A 16,069-nucleotide genomic window follows, 5' to 3' on the forward strand; every position below is an offset into this window, starting at 1 on the left:
GGTCCATTTTCAAACCTTAACATCAGTGCTATCAATGCTATATCATCTTTATATCCTAGATAAATCAATACCCTAACTCTTCAGCAGTGAAGGGGAAATCTTACTTTATGCTTTCTATTTTGTTTGGTATGGTATTTTAATAATATTCCAACTTCAGAGGCTTATCATATGTGAGTGATACGGACCATCTTAGAAATAATGGAGGAGTTCCTCCTCACTGATAATGTTGAGAGAGAAAATAAATTGGTTCTGGTCTTGTTTCCATGAACAGAATAAGGGAAAACATCCACTAGAGGTAGATATCCTCTTTTGGAAGCACCCTTAAATCTTTGTGTATTGATAAAAAAGTTCATAGAGAAATTTTCTTAGCCTTCTCACAAGTGGTTTCAGTTAAATGCTTAGTACTATTTTCTTTGTCATTTCTCAAATCTTATAGTGTTTTCAGTTTTAAACCCATTAGCACCTTACATTTAATTATTCACTAGTTTTTTCATAATTTTAAAAATTGTTGGCCCAGTAGAATGCAGAATTCAAAAGAGAAATATCCTCTTCAGGATATGCCATAGCACTGAATGCATGCAAGGTGTTGCATCGCTGGTTGTTGACTGTTAAAATGACCATGGTACTAATGCTTGTTGGCTACCATATGGATTAATCAAATTATAGAGCTATGAAATGTAGCGGGATCTTGGTTGTGAGTAACTACAGTAAGGAATGACTATAACAACTGGTAGTACATGTAATTTGGAAAAAATGAGAAAACATGTAAATAACCTTCTGGCATTATACTGTGTTAGACATTCTGCACTTAAACTTCACAAAACCTATTGTCTTTTTTTGAGATATTTCTTCTTCCAATTAGGAAATAGCAAAGACCATGCAACAGGCCAAACCTGATCCTCTCCATGTCTGATGAAGTTATAGTATGGAAACCCGGGCCAGAGTACCCAAGCAATGGCTTCAAAGTTCTGTACCACAACTAGCAGGTTGTGGTCATTTTACCTCTCAGGTTCTAAATTCCTCTTCTGTAAAATGAGAGAATTGGGCAAGAGATTATGGGAGATGCTCCAAATTCGATAGTAGTTTTATTTATAAAGGAACAAATTAAGCAAGAAACACTACAGATACTTCCTTCCAAAAGGAATACGCCCTGAAAATAAGTTTATTTCATTTACATTATTTTACGAGTCACATTATAGTTACTACTATATAGTTTACATATTTTACAGAATTAAATAAAATGGTCTTGCTAGAACTTGTTTTTCTCAAGCCTGCTTTATACCTACTAAAAGTAAGCAATCTGTGCATGTGTTTCCATTTCATTCATTCAACATAAGTAGCAGTGTTAAAAAGAGAAACACAACTTGGTAATGGACTTAAATATTTTGTTAATTATTCTTGGTAGGAACTCAAAGCTGTATCCCCAGAGTTTTAAGTCGAGAAATGAATTAGAAGTTCTAGGAAGACAGAAATCATGTTTGTCTTCTTCATCTATTTATTCATAGAGATAAGACCGGCACTCAATACATAATAGCTTCTAAGTAAATATTGTTGAATACATGCATAACTACCAGGTGCTTTGGAGAATATCTGATCACCAAATCAAAGCTCTATGATTTGGGTCAACAAAATGGAATAAACCATATTCATATGGTTTTCTGACACAATTAGCAAGAATAGAAAAAACATTCTCTGTAAGAAGGAAATACTCTAATGCTTTCCCTAAGAACTATTTGTACCCTACTGTTGTCATAATTCTTTTTACTATCCTAAATTCATTTACAGTTACTGATATAAATCAATAAAGTGCGATAAAAATTCATCCATATTGATTTATTTATATATGCATATCTATACATATGTAATTCTTTTCAGTGAACCATTTTTCAGTGATGCACTCAGCTGGCAAACTCTTTCCCTGTATTATATTAATCATGCCCGAAATATTGCATATCTTGAGAAACTGTTTGAAGGGACAAATGATTTCAGATCACTAATGAGATGCTCTATTTTCCTTTTCAATCTCCTTTCAGAAATGTACACTTTGTTCACTTTTTCAATTAAAAAATTTTAACAGAAATATTTCTCAAAAGATAAATATGACTGGTAAATGCAGGCAAGACTTCTTTTGCAGCCTCCAAGAACAAGGGCATCTTGGCTTACACGACCAGTCCTATAGGCCTGAAGACCTCTAAAATTCGCCTTATGAGTTATGTGCTATTTATTAGACAGTATCAAAGGACAGAACACATTTTCTTTAAGTTTTTGGCACATTATTTAAAACCAGAAAGAATTATAAAAGGCTTATATCTAAAGTGCTTAGACATATTCACCCCCCAAAAGATATATTCAAAGAGTGCCATTGACCTTAGGATATTTGAATATTCGTTGGCTGTTAAAATGTTAAATATAGTACATTATACATCTTTGATGGATATGTTGGTGATTACAAGGTGCAAGGTCTCCCTGTAGAATACTGACCCCAAAACACTTACTGTTGGGAGTAATGTATGTTACTATACCGTGTTACTCGGTGTCGAGATGTCATTGGGGATGTGGAACCAGTGGTTTGGCTTCTGTGAATGTTGGGACTCACCATTTGTGTCACTTGAATTTCGGGCCCTACCAAAACACCGCCGCTCATTACAGGTCCCACACAGCCATCAGTCATGCTACCACTGCTCATGTCAGGCCTACTAGGACTAGACAGCACTCTCTCAGTGTAGATTACATTGTGTGTGTTAGCCAACTCAGCAGGTACACAGATATTCCCTTGAACATCATAGACAGGTGCCATTACCGTTTCGGTCACTACAACATTAGGTACGAGCTGAGGATCGAAAACAATTGTAGTGGGTTGCATACATTGGTCAGCCGTTGTGTAAGTCTCGGTCACTACAATATCCCCACGGATCATGGGTTCAGGTATTGCCATTTCTGCCTGGAATTCAGCCTCTGAGAGAGTCATTCCCGAGGAGTCATTAACAAAATAATTAGGCCCCAGCAAAGGCAGGTCGGTACTGATAGGTATGCAGGCCTGCTGTGAAGGAAATGGCTCAATTTCTGTATCTAAGCAGATTTCAGCCAGAGTCCTGAATTTTGGATCAAAAGTGTCCATGCAGCTTTCATCTAAATCATCCACAATCCAACTGCAGCAACCAATGGAGCCAACGGGAGACCCCACTCCCTCGTGGTCGTAAATGAGCAAGCAGTCGTTTGCCGGCCGACCTTCGTCTTCATCTGCATAAGCATACGCTTTCTAAAATTAGAAGAAAAACAGGAAATTAGAAGTTTCTTTTTCCTTAAAGTAACCAAAGAATAACAACAGTGCTTTAAAGGTGTCTGATTTGAGAAGATTTTAATGGAATGAACTGAAAAAACAAAAACAAAAACACTGATGATTTTTTGCTGAAATTCTAAATGGAATTTTTAAAGGAGATCAGTCTGTATTAATGGTGCATAGAATTTGAATAAATGTGAATTGTTCTTATTTGAAAGCTAACAAATAATAATTTCTACATTTTATTCAGATTTTGACAATCCAGATTTGTCAAAGGCAAGGTTTTAGTTTTTTGGATTTATAGTCTTTTGTTTCTGAGGTGGTCTAGAAATAACAAAATATATTTAGTTATGTGCAACATGTTATTTACTTAAGGAGAGGTAGTTGATCAACTTGGAATAAAAGCATGTATAAAGATGTCAATATCTTTAAGTTTCAGAGGCTTATGTCCAAATGTTCAGTGGTTTTATGTGACCTAAGCAAAGAGACCCAAGATGTCTTTGGAGTTAGGTTAACAGGAAAAGACAATAAGAGGTTACCTACTGTGACTTTCAAATTATTTTTAATGACAGCCCCTTTAAATGAAATCCTAGGTAGAAGCCCTCTATGTAGAACAGATGAAAGGGAACTTCTCTGTTTGAAGAGGGTAGGGTGGCTGCTAGTTCTCTCCTCGCTTTCCCTCAGCTGCTGTGGCCCTGTTGGGTTCCATGAAATCCCGCAGGACCTGATATAATCTTACCGCCTCTCTATCTTATAAATAAGGTAACCGAAGGCCCAGAGAGCGTGAATGGTGTGCCCAAGACTCAAATAATTGTAGAATGCTACCTCAAGTCCAACTATCCTTTTTACACTATATCGTGCTCCCTACCCTCCAGTCTGTACTATGTACTAGACTCTAAATTCTACCATTGGAAATAAATGGTTTTAAGTCTTGAAATCGGTTCTTCATGAGTTTGGTATTACCTTAAAACTTTGCTGTTTAATATTTTTTTAATTATTATTTTTTATTTATTTGAGAGAGAGAGAGAGTGCAAGTTGTGGGGGAACGGCAGGGGGAGGGGGACAAGCAGACTCCCTGCTGAGCAGGGAGCCTGACGTGGGACTCGATCCCAGGACCCTGGGATCATGACCTGAGCTGAAGGCAGACGCTTAACTGACCGAGCCACCCGGGTGCTCTGCCGTTTAATATTTTGAAGTGACACCCCTGTAAGAGGATAATCCCCTCCTGTGTGGGGCACATGTTGGCTGTAGGGGTGGAGGGTGGTGGTGTAAAACGTGGCAGGAAGGAAGCACTTCACCGTCCTGCAGGTTCCACCTAGTAGAGGGAGAGTCTGTGCCTCACCACCTCTGAAATGTAGTGCCAATTTTTAAGTGTAGAGCTGAAATATTTGGGGAAGGATGACCTCAGTGCACACAGAGGAGAACACATTTTGATTTTATTTGACGTATCAGAATGCCCAGTGCAATTTTGACATTAATGGTAAAGCTCTTTTAAAATGAGTGATTTTTATGAATGATTCGTTAAATATAATTTCTATGACATTTCTATGATATGTATATAATTTGTGCCCATTTATTGAGTATACTTAGTGATATTGATCACTTATTTATTTATTTTTTAAAGATTTATTTATTTATTTGACAGAGAGAGAGACAGCGAGAGAGGGAACACAAGCAGGGGGAGTGGGAGAGGGAGAAGCAGGCTTCCCGCTGAGCAGGGAGCCTGATGCGGGGCACTTAACGACTGAGCCACCCGGGCGCCCCTTGATCACTCATTTAAATAGTCGATGCTATTCATGCATAGTCTGTGATAGTATTTGTAACCACCAATTTTAGGAAAGAGCTTAGAATTACCACAACACCCTTAGCATTTTTTTGTTTTGTTTTGTTAAGATCAGTGGTGAAATTCATGTATTACCATATAGGGGGTAAAACAAACCAGTTGAAATGTGATATGAAATGGATTGCTAATTAAATGAAATAAGCATACTTAGTAGGGATTCACAAGGGGATTTATTTATCCTTTGTGCTACTCTGTTAGGCCAATCTAATGCCTATGGAGCTTTCTTCTTTAGAATGCTCATAGACCCATGATCCCTTCTCTTAGTGAGGGACAGGTATCCTTGGGATAGGGCACTGGATACAGAATAGGAGACAGGGGTTCTAGGCCCTGATCTATCATCAAGTCATGGTGATGCTCTGTTCCTGAGTTACCATTCTCTTCCTTCCCCCGTCCTAGCCTTTAATCTATTTTTCTCTCCTTTCTATTGGAGATACCTGCAGAGCGGGAAGGACACCATAAAGACGGGGACACGGATACACATTTTTTTTTTCTTGATCAGGATCCTCCTGTTTTGCTGCTGATATGGGAAACAAAGCAGGAAAACCGGAAGGAAACAGAAAACAAAACAAGAAAAATGGATGTAGGTCAATTGAATATGAAATGCGTTTGGCGAATTGGCTTTCTGTATCTTAAGGAGAAATGAAATACTTTCTTTTTTTCAGGATTGGGATAGAGTTGAGAATAACTGAACGTATTTCAGAAGAACCTACTGCCATTGTTGTTATCATTCAGTCTCAAGACTATTTTGAGTAACCGTGTGCAGGGGGATTACCTCAGAGAAATAGCTGTCCAGGAAAGCCATGTTCAGACCTGTGTCTGCATATTCCCACTGGGTCCCTATTGTGGAACTCGTTCTCCGTCGGGCTCCTGCTGGGTCTCCCGCGGCCAGGCCAGCGACTGTCCCCAGACATGTGTTGAGTTCCACTCCTGACACACCCCCTTCCACCGTTCCTCCGCCCGCGTAGGTGTTAGTGTAGATTTCTGAAAGGAGAGAGTGTTCAGGTGACAGTGCTTGGATGGTCTGCCCTGTTCATCCATGGGAAACACTGCCGGCCACTGTGTGCCATGTTACACACCACATCTACCCGCACGAGTAGGTCCTGGAAAGCAAGGCAAGGGGCCATTTGAATTCTACCCAGTCTCAGGCTGGCTGATGAAATAAAAGTAAATGGTACAGAGGGAGTCAGCTTTCGGACTTTGGCCTCACATTTGCACAAGCTTCTCCCCTAGACTCACAGGTGGAGAGCTCGCCAAGAAGGAGCAGGACCTCCGCTCCCGCCCGGGGCTCTCCATCACTGCATCTGGCAAGCTGCCCCGGCTGTCAGAGAGGGCTTGCACCCCACCCAGGAGCCCTCCACAGCAAGGCCGGCAGAAACGGAAACAGTCCTCGTTCACCCCAGTGCTGGAGGAACAGCTGGCTTCCAGAGGCGTGTTCAGCCCTCCAGAGTCTGGTTTGGGATACTAAGGAACCACCACTGAGAAATCTCCTGTCTGCTCTCGAATTGGGCAACCTCTCCTCTTTGTTCAGTCGTTGCCCACTAGCTGGGTATTTTACAGTATTGCTAGGTGTACATGGAGCTGGTAAATTAGGAGAATATAACTGGTGAGGCAAATGCACGTGTGGATTTAAGAAAAGTGCTTCAGTGTATATTAGAAGAGCATATTTGCTGCTTTTTCTGTTCTCTTATTTTTTTTTTGAACAGCTTGCATTACAAATAATGGCTATAATACCACTCTGTGCAAGGCACTGTTCTAATGTGTATTTTGTGATATATATATATATATATATAAATTTTGTATGTATACGTATATGTGTATATTTTGTGATATATATTCACATACCACGCATATACATATATAATATCTAACTTATATAATATCTAATACATACATTATATATCATACGTATGTGTATATGTCTGTGTGTTTGTCACTCTTTACAGTGACACTTTGAAGTAGATATTATCACAAACTCAATTTCAAAGATAAGGAAATTGAGGCCCAGAGAGGTTAAGTGCTGCGCAAAGACATAGCTGGGCATCAAACTCAAACATTCTAGTTCTAGAGTTTGCCTTTTAAATTGCTACACCATAATCCGCTGCCTATAGTTTAAGAAAAAGAGAGTGCTAACCTCAAACACGTAACTTTCCCTGCCTTTATGCTGTCATCCAAAGAGATTGGCAGACATACTGTTTTCTTTAAAATTACTTATACATGAAATTTATCTGTGGAATAATTTTGTAAATTAAAAAAAAAAAGAACAACAGAATTTGTTGTCCACTGACCGGAAGAATCTATACGATCCTGGGTATTGGAGGCTGTCATGGGTACACATATATTCGACACATCCTGAAAAGAAAGAAAAATATTTTTAAAATGCATGCTTTATGTTAAACATATAAACACTGACATATTTTTATTTTTGTGTCTTGTATAGTTGTCAAGACATGCTCAATTCCATTGAAACCCCACACTTCCCTGGAACACGTCAGTGCACTCACCCTGTCCTCGGGATGGGCGCCTTCTATCCTCCAAGACTGCATCACTCCATCTCCCCCTTCTGGCACAGGAGCAAACCTCGTCCCCAGGCCTTCGGGCTGTCTTCTTTTGCAACAACACATGAGCAGCAAGAGTGGTGACACTACCCAAGAAAGTGGAAAGAGAGTTCGCACATATTGCCCAATTTGGGAAGTCACTGAATGTCTCCTTTTTTGAAAAACGTGGCATTATTTTGAGAACCAAAGGGTTAAATGCAAGTGTAAGAAAGCATCAGAATTGAATGCTAAAGGATTCCCCTAAAGGATTTCCCTAAAGGATTGAATATACATATCCATGTTTATAAACACCAAACCACCAAATCACATAGACTTTTGAAGCTAGACTGAAGGGAATTTGGGATCATGTAACCAGGGTTCTTACTGATAGATTAGGAAAGTAAGGGTCTTTCGTCCCTCTGCTCTAGCACTCCCAACTGGTTGCTGGCAGATCCAGGATTCAAATCCAGTTTTCTGATTCCTAGTCCCTCCTGTACACACATATAATTGTCTGTGTATGTATATGTATTTGCTAGCTATATATACATATGAATAAATATGTACTTATCTCCATAAGCATGTGTAGATGCACAGGTACCTGGGTATGTATAAACGTACACATAGACTGTCTCTGTGGATATGTATATATATATTTGCATATCCATATAAAAACCAATATATACAAACCTATGTAGCCAAACATCATGTACATACGTATAAGTTAAATACATAATCAATATATGCTATCAGAAGGATTGAATACAAATTTCAGTGTAGGACCTAGAAATAGGTCTCCTCTTCAACCCTTATACTTATACTTTGAATCAATCAAATATCACCCACTAAATTTAATTGAGCTATTTACATTTATTATTTTAAGATTTTTTTTTTTTAAGATTTTATTTATTTATTTGACAGAGAGAGACACAGAGAGCGAGGGAACACAAGCAGGGGGAGTGGGAGAGGGAGAAGCAGGCTTCCCGCGGAGCAGGGAGCCCGATGCGGGGCTCAGTCCCAGGACCCCGGGATCATGACCTGAGCTGAAGGCAGACGCTTAACGGCTGAGCCACCCAGGCGCCCCATTTTAAGATTTTTGTCTACAAACTGTAATGAAAAATTTACCTCAATTCTACACTTTAATCCATAAATATCGACATTTCTTTTTTTAAAAAATATTTTATTTATTTATTTGACAGAGAGAGAGACAGCAAGATAGGGAACATAAGCAGGGGGAGTGGGAGAGGGAGAAACAGGGTCCCTGCTGAGCAGGGAGCCCGATGTGGGGCTTGATCCTGGACTCGATCCCGGGACTCCGAGATCATGACCTGAGCCGAAGGCAGATGCTTAACGACTGAGTCACCCAGGCGCCCCTAAATATCGACATTTCTTAACTTTTCTAAGATTCTAGTATACACTCAGTTTAGTTCTTTGGGTCCACTCTAGTTTTTTTTTTTATACTTTCCTAATTCCCTAGTATAACATGCATTCCACTGAGTTAATTAGAAGTACGGATGAAAATATCAAAGCTGCTAAATCAGGGCTTTTATTGATTTCGTTGAAATAGTTAATCTCACTCGGAGCAAACATCAAAAGTCTTAAATGAAGGCCCTTTGAGAAGATGTTTTGGGCGGTGACCCCTCCTCTCTCCATCACACCGCTCCTCCCCCACCAGACCACAGCCTGGGCTTTTCCGTTGAGAACAAATAACTTTTTCCAAAAGGGTATGCCCCTTCTACAATCGACTTCACAACTCTTATGTTTCCTTGGCCTAATTAAGGAAGAGGTGTGAAATTTTGAGTGCTAGTCCACTGGGAATGAGGCTGATCCTGGGTTTTTATCCCTGAACTGCACATTAGCCTCAGCAGAGGGCTTACACATGCCACACCTGGGGTCTCATCTTGATTACTCCTGCTTGAAAAGGATTAATTTTAAAGATTGCCAATGATTCTGATGTGCAGCTGAGATGGAGACTTGCTGGCTTAAAGGCAAGCTGACACCTCGACTCATTTGCTATTGTCGTGTTCTGGGAAAATATCTCTAATACCGTTATGATGATCACTCATGATCTTGGTATAATCTTGAAAGTTCATATTAGTTTAAGAAAGAAAGTCTGTCCAAAAGTCATCTGTTATTTTTTCATTCCTCAAAATGGTAAAGTTTCAGTGTGCACTTCTCCATTGAAACATATTCATATTATAGTTGGAAGGATTTAGTCCGCTTTAATTTTAGAATCCAGTTTTTGATGTCCACAAAATCTAAAGTATTGCAGGCGCAGCCTAAAATGTATTACTCTTCTGAGGATCTACATGTTTTAAAAAATGGTATAGGCAGAGGAGGACCCTTTTTGCGGTGTTTGCTTAGGGACCTCACCATTCCTATGACCCTGGTCCTACTTGCAGACACTCCTATCAAGAGTCCAGAGGCTCATTTTCTCTTCTAGGCTCTTCTGCCTGCTTCTTATTATGCCAGCATGAACAGGTCACTTGATCTCACACATCCTCACTGATTTCTCATTGCCTGTGGACTGAAGCCCAGAATGTTTGGCTTATCATGAACATTCTTGCGTGATGACTCCCAGCCTGCCTTTTAGCCTGTCCATTTCCTGAGTGTTCAATGCCTTTGATCCTTCTCCTTGTTTATGTTTGTGTTGTTCCTTTCAGATTTCCCTCAAATGCCATCCTCCTTCTAAGAAAATCTTGAGCGTGTAGGGTCTGGGTCAAAGCCACTTTCTCCATAAAGACTCCCAACCTTTCCCACTTGGACTTGAATTGCTTCTTACCTCTCTTAAAGCACGTTGCTGAAATTTTCATGATGGGATTTACTCTATGTTTTGCTGTATTATACTTAGAAATTTGCTTGTGTTTTTCATCTCTATGACCCTCACTAATTCTAGTTATCATTACTGAACAAGTACATGCCCTTATTAGTCCCACTGTTTTCTTCCAAATTCCCCTGAGAATTGCTACAGATACCAAAAGGACATGGCCAAATGAACCTAGCCACCGCAGTGAGCCTGGTTACATTCTTATTTTGAAAAATTGCTGAAAAGGGGGATTCGATCCAGTACTTACAAAGTAGTAGTAGGAGTCCCATAGCGATCATGCCAATCCCTGTCGGTCCGAGACCAACATTTGAACCCCCAGCTTGTTCATCAGTGACAGTCCCATATACGTCACTGGTAGCTGAGCTGCCGTCCTCTACGTTGATGCCCGTGGTACTAAAGTACAAGCACATGTGGTTGTTGTCACAATCACAGGCCTCTAATGCCACAATCTGTGGCAATTCGCATGCTCGGTTATAGCTGTCCTTCACTATGATTGGGATTTGGTAAACTATGGGATTTAAAGGCTGCTCAGCCATCAGGATTGCAGAGGTGGCTGAAAAGGAAGAGAGGAAAGGGAAAATAAACTGAAATTCCTTGGGGTAACCCTTCTTAATACCCAAGACTCACCTAGGGCCTGATTTTTATCATGTTCCCTTAGTCATACAGCACCCTCTACTTATTTTTTTTTAATATTTATAATGAATTGTTGAATACTTCTTCCTGCTGAATTGGTATTTCTCTGAAGCAGGCTAGGACCCTGTTGCTTATTTTCCAGAGCAACAATATTTGGCATATTATATAAATATTTGATAAGTATTTGTCCAATGAATGAAGACTATCGAGCAGAAAGGAAATATTAAAAGTCTTCTATTTAGGATTATGGTTTGCAAATACCCTCCTTAAGACTGTTGTTGATCTCTTATTCAAAGACGCTGTTCTATCATTTAAATTTAAGTGATTCCAGTAACTATTATTTTCCTAAATCTTTTTGCTACCGTTGCCTATTGATTTGCATGGAAATTATTGCTTAAAACGTAGGTTGAAATTTATTTATTAACCCAGGGAGGGTTTAGAGATGATTAAATTTACACTTAAATCACGAATGTTAATTAATTGATCCATAACATGCAATAATTATAAATATTATGGTTTCTTAATTTCATGTAGCTATATGATAAGCCAGCTATGTCTACCAAAATGTAACCTGTGCACAAGGCAAGAGCTGAATAACGTGCAATGCTATAGCACATTAGGTGAAAGTTTATTCTGTTCTTTAACAACCAACATCGAAATAGTACTCTAGGAATATTGTCTCCAATGCGATTATATTTTTTATTGGCAAATCTATAATATAATTTCAATACCTTTATGAACCTCCACATTGAACCTTTTTTTTAAAATGATTTTACTCATAATATCTAGGATCTTAATGAGGAAAACATGGTTAGCAGTTGTTATTTAAGAATGGGATATTGGGCTTTATAGGAAGGGTGAATTCAAAGTTGTCTTGATTTTAATGAGGTTACTTTAATGTCCCTAGCTTTTTAAAATATTAAAGCGGTTTTGTGGAAAAGAGCCAAAAAGTTTTATCATGAAAACAAGTTGCTTAATTTCCTCTTTTGACTAAGTCCTTACGGGTGGCATTTTTTTCTGGCATCCTTTTAGGGTTTCTCCATTCTCTGAATGGAGAAGCTTAGCAGCTTCAGAGAGGTGGGAAATATTTCCTCTCACTTTGGGCTCTGAGGTCTGACCCCCATCCCATCACCCCCTAAACATCTTTTAGTTTTGCCTCAAATGAATATGAAATTAGAGAGCTATTGTAACCCAAATGAGGTTCTCTTACAGCATTTCATTTTCTATTATACATTTAACATCTCAAGGAACTAGAACCTAAGTATATAAAATGTTATGTCATCTGAAATTCACTCTCAGTACCTTCAGGCATTCATTTTTACATAGCAGCACTTAGCACAATACACTTAACTACTTGGAGATCTTTACTCTTTAAATACTTTGGTTTATGTGTTTCTCTGTATCTAAATGCTTCACATAATTCTAATTTTAATGTTGTTCATACTGCATCCTAATAATATGTTCTACTGTTTGCCTAACCATTCTTCCCATATTGAGCAATTTGGATTTAAATTTTTACCTTTACAAAAAGTCTGAGCTTATCACTCTTTCTAAAAAGAATTTCATTGATCTTATGTACCTGAGTACCAAATACATAGATGTATTTATGTGATACTTGAGTTTCAGAAACTTTTAAGTGATTTGCTTGAAATAATTCAAAATAGGCAATTGTGACATATGGTGAGTTAGTCAAGGGTTCTGTTTATTTCAAACTGATCAAATATTGATGTAGCACCCCATGTAGACAAAATGGTGGATAAACTGATATTTACATACTACTATTTGTAATTGCAGTATTGATAAAACATTTTTACTTTTATTTCAGTTTAAAATTTTTCCAAATATCCTAAGTGTGAATATGAAAGATTTTCTTACTTATTATGAATATGGCCAAGAATCATAGAAACAGAGATAGAAAGTGTTATTACACGTCTTGCCTAACTATTTAGTCATTGTTTTTGCTTTGGTCTTAAAGATGAGCAAGTTTGCATTCCACTTACCATTTATTGATCTGATATCCCACAAGTCAGCTGTCCCTGGTGGCTGATCAACCACACAGAAGTTATAGGGAGACCCATAAGAATGATCACCAACATCTCTTGCAGAAATAAGGATTGATGGAGAGGCAATGCATATGTAATCACTTTCAGCCAAAACAACTGGACAGTAATCATTGACATCAGGAACTTCGATACATATGGTCCCTGTTGCCGTTTTCCCAGAGCCATCTGAAACAGCAGAGCATCATGGGTGTTGGGGTAAATGGTGTGAGGGAGAAAATTCTTTCTTATATTCCATGATGATGCTGCAGCTTAGAGGAATAACATGAATGACTCTTTGAGGTGGTGCCTGATGGGTTTCTGCTTATTTCAATGACCTGAAGCCACCCTTGCCTTTGCTCACTACCTTCCAGCCACACTAGCTTCTTTTTAGTTCTTGGAACAAGTTACTTCCTAACCCAAGACTCTTGTGCATTCTATTCATTCTTCCCAAAATGTTTTCATCTCAATTTCATTCAGCCAACTCCTACATATCCCAAGATGCAAAAGTAAGTGTCCCTCAGAAAAGGCTCACAACTTTCTGTTCCTACCCTGTCCCCGTGAACAAGACTCCCAGTCCAGCCTATAGCCTTCCATTCAGGATGCTTATTGAGTTCTGTGTTTGCAGGAAAATACCCAAAATTCAAATGCAATAATTGTTTGTATATTTTTTCTTTCTGTTTTGCTGTTTATTTTAATGCCATCCCTTAGATGCTATTTCTCTTTGAAATGACACTTCTGAAAACAAACATAAATCTATTAAATTTTTTTCCTAACCTACTTGGAACAAATTTTGGGTTAATATAGTTTATTAGAAAGGGCAGAGGACCAAGAAATAGGAATCTGGGCTTTTAGTTCACTTTTTCATCTGGTTGGCTTGTGTCTGTGCAGATACTCTGCTTAGGTACATAACAATAGCCCTTGGTTTTAGTTTTCTGTTGTACATTTTGATAGTTTTTTCCTCCCTCTATTCACTCAATGACTAATTTTTATTCTAGTTTTTGAAGATATTCACATATGACCAGTGTGCAAACATAGGCCATGATCAACATGGTTAGAATCCTTTATAGGAATAGGTTTTCCAGAATACTGATAATAAATCAAACTATAATATTTTGATAACTGACCCAGGTGTTAAAAGTGACACTCACAGGATGACGACCAGAATTATGGACCACAGTTACTTGGGTATTATCATGGTTTCTTTTTAAATCTTATACTGCCTCTTTATCTTTGTCTTTGGCCACTGTAAAGCTCAGATAGATAATACAAACCCATAGTATCTATCTTATATTAGGTATATGTCTGGAACACCTGTTTTCACTCTTCTTTCCTGGTTATTGACCTTTTTTTGTTTTGTTCTGTAGTAGCTGGTTTCCTAGGCACTGTTTAGAGAATGATTATTGATAAATAAATTCCTGTTGTAGTCACCAGGAAGAATGCTTAATAGATTTTCCCACATGAGAAGCAGCTCAGTTAAAAGTTCAGTGTGTCTGCAGTTATGACTTTTAATTTGGCTCTTATATTTGGAATAATCTTGTGCTTTACTTTGTGCTTTACAACATGTCCACTTAAGCTGCATTTACACAGGCTTCTCACTGTAGCTCAGTTTTAGTGATTCTAAAATAACTATACTCTTGGGGCACCTGGGTGGCTCAGTTGGTTAAGTATCTGACTCTTGTTTTCTGCTCAGGTCATGATCTCAGAGTCCTGAGATGGAGCTCCACCTCGGACTCCACGCTTAGTGTGGAGTCTGCTTGTCCTTCTCCCTCTGTTCTCCCTCTCAACCCCCACCCCCGCTCGCATGTGTGTGCACAATCTCTCTCTCATAAATAAACAAAAAAATCCTTAAAAAAACTATACTCTTTGGGACACTGCCTTTCCCATAGGTCATCCCCAAATGAACTTTGTGTACACCTTGTAGCATTTACCTTATGTAAACATTCCTAACATACTCTGAAAGTTGGATTAACCATTTCAAGAAATGAGGCCATAAGCAGAAACTGAATTTTACTTATAGACTTAAACTTTTATGCTTTCTGCTGTAAGTCACATACAGTTCTTTTTTGGAAGTAGGTAAAATAAATTATGATCTAAATGTAAATTATGGTTATGAGTGTACTGAGTTCAGTTCTTAATCTAAGGTATTTAGAACTCTCTATTAAGTCTTGTAGACAGACACATTAAATGATATATTTTATTTGAGTCAATCTAATATCAATATTATATTGATATTATATTATATATTACATTTATATTTAATGGAATAATAATAATTTTATTAAAATATTGAGAAGAAATTTTCTTACCGTCTATAGCGAGGATCTCTGCCGTGTATATCCCATTGGTAATATATTTTGATCTCTTATCAAATTCCCTAGAAAATTTTATCTCACCAGTCCTTGAATCTACTTTTAACCAGCTGCCTGCATCATGTCCTATGATATACCTGTTTTTTAAACAAATAAGTTCATCATTTGCTCATATGAAAGTTAATAATTTTAAGTCACATACAATGTGTTAAACATAAATATGGTGTTTGTATGGTTTATGGTGATAATTGCCTTGGTTTATAAAATATATATATATATCAATAAAATTTTAGTGTTGAACTTATTAATACACAGGTTCACAACAGAGTTTTAAAATTTCATGATTCTCACTCTTCTAGCTCTTACTATAATTGTTAGTAAAATGTATGAGTCTCTTTCAGATTTATTTATTATAGCAATATCTACTGAGGGAATATCCTTTATTCATTTTCACATGTGATGTACTTTGTTTTTCCTAGATTTTAAGGTGTATTTGTTTTAGGGTACTTCACTGTTGGCTTGTTAGGGATTGTGGTATTATATTAATATAATATAATATACTATAATATGCTATAATGTAATAATGGATTCAAAGTGCTTGACC

General features: G+C 37.9%; 1 protein-coding gene across 1 annotated transcript in view; it reads right to left on the minus strand.

The window, feature by feature from the left end:
• Positions 1–2,491: 2,491 nt before the first annotated feature.
• The window catches only part of DSG4 (desmoglein 4), a 39,326-nt gene continuing 25,748 nt past the window's right edge, over positions 2,492–16,069 (minus strand). Inside the window, exons 10-16 of the mRNA XM_021686193.1 lie at positions 15,463–15,602; positions 13,115–13,342; positions 10,729–11,034; positions 7,625–7,764; positions 7,409–7,472; positions 5,896–6,104; positions 2,492–3,259 (exon numbers count right to left, since the gene is read on the minus strand). Coding sequence (XP_021541868.1) covers positions 2,492–3,259; positions 5,896–6,104; positions 7,409–7,472; positions 7,625–7,764; positions 10,729–11,034; positions 13,115–13,342; positions 15,463–15,602 — 1,855 coding nt within the window. The remainder of the gene's footprint in view (positions 3,260–5,895; positions 6,105–7,408; positions 7,473–7,624; positions 7,765–10,728; positions 11,035–13,114; positions 13,343–15,462; positions 15,603–16,069) is intronic.

The sequence above is a fragment of the Neomonachus schauinslandi genome, chromosome 14, assembly GCF_002201575.2.
Source record: "Neomonachus schauinslandi chromosome 14, ASM220157v2, whole genome shotgun sequence".
NCBI classification, from domain to species: Eukaryota; Metazoa; Chordata; class Mammalia; order Carnivora; family Phocidae; genus Neomonachus; species Neomonachus schauinslandi.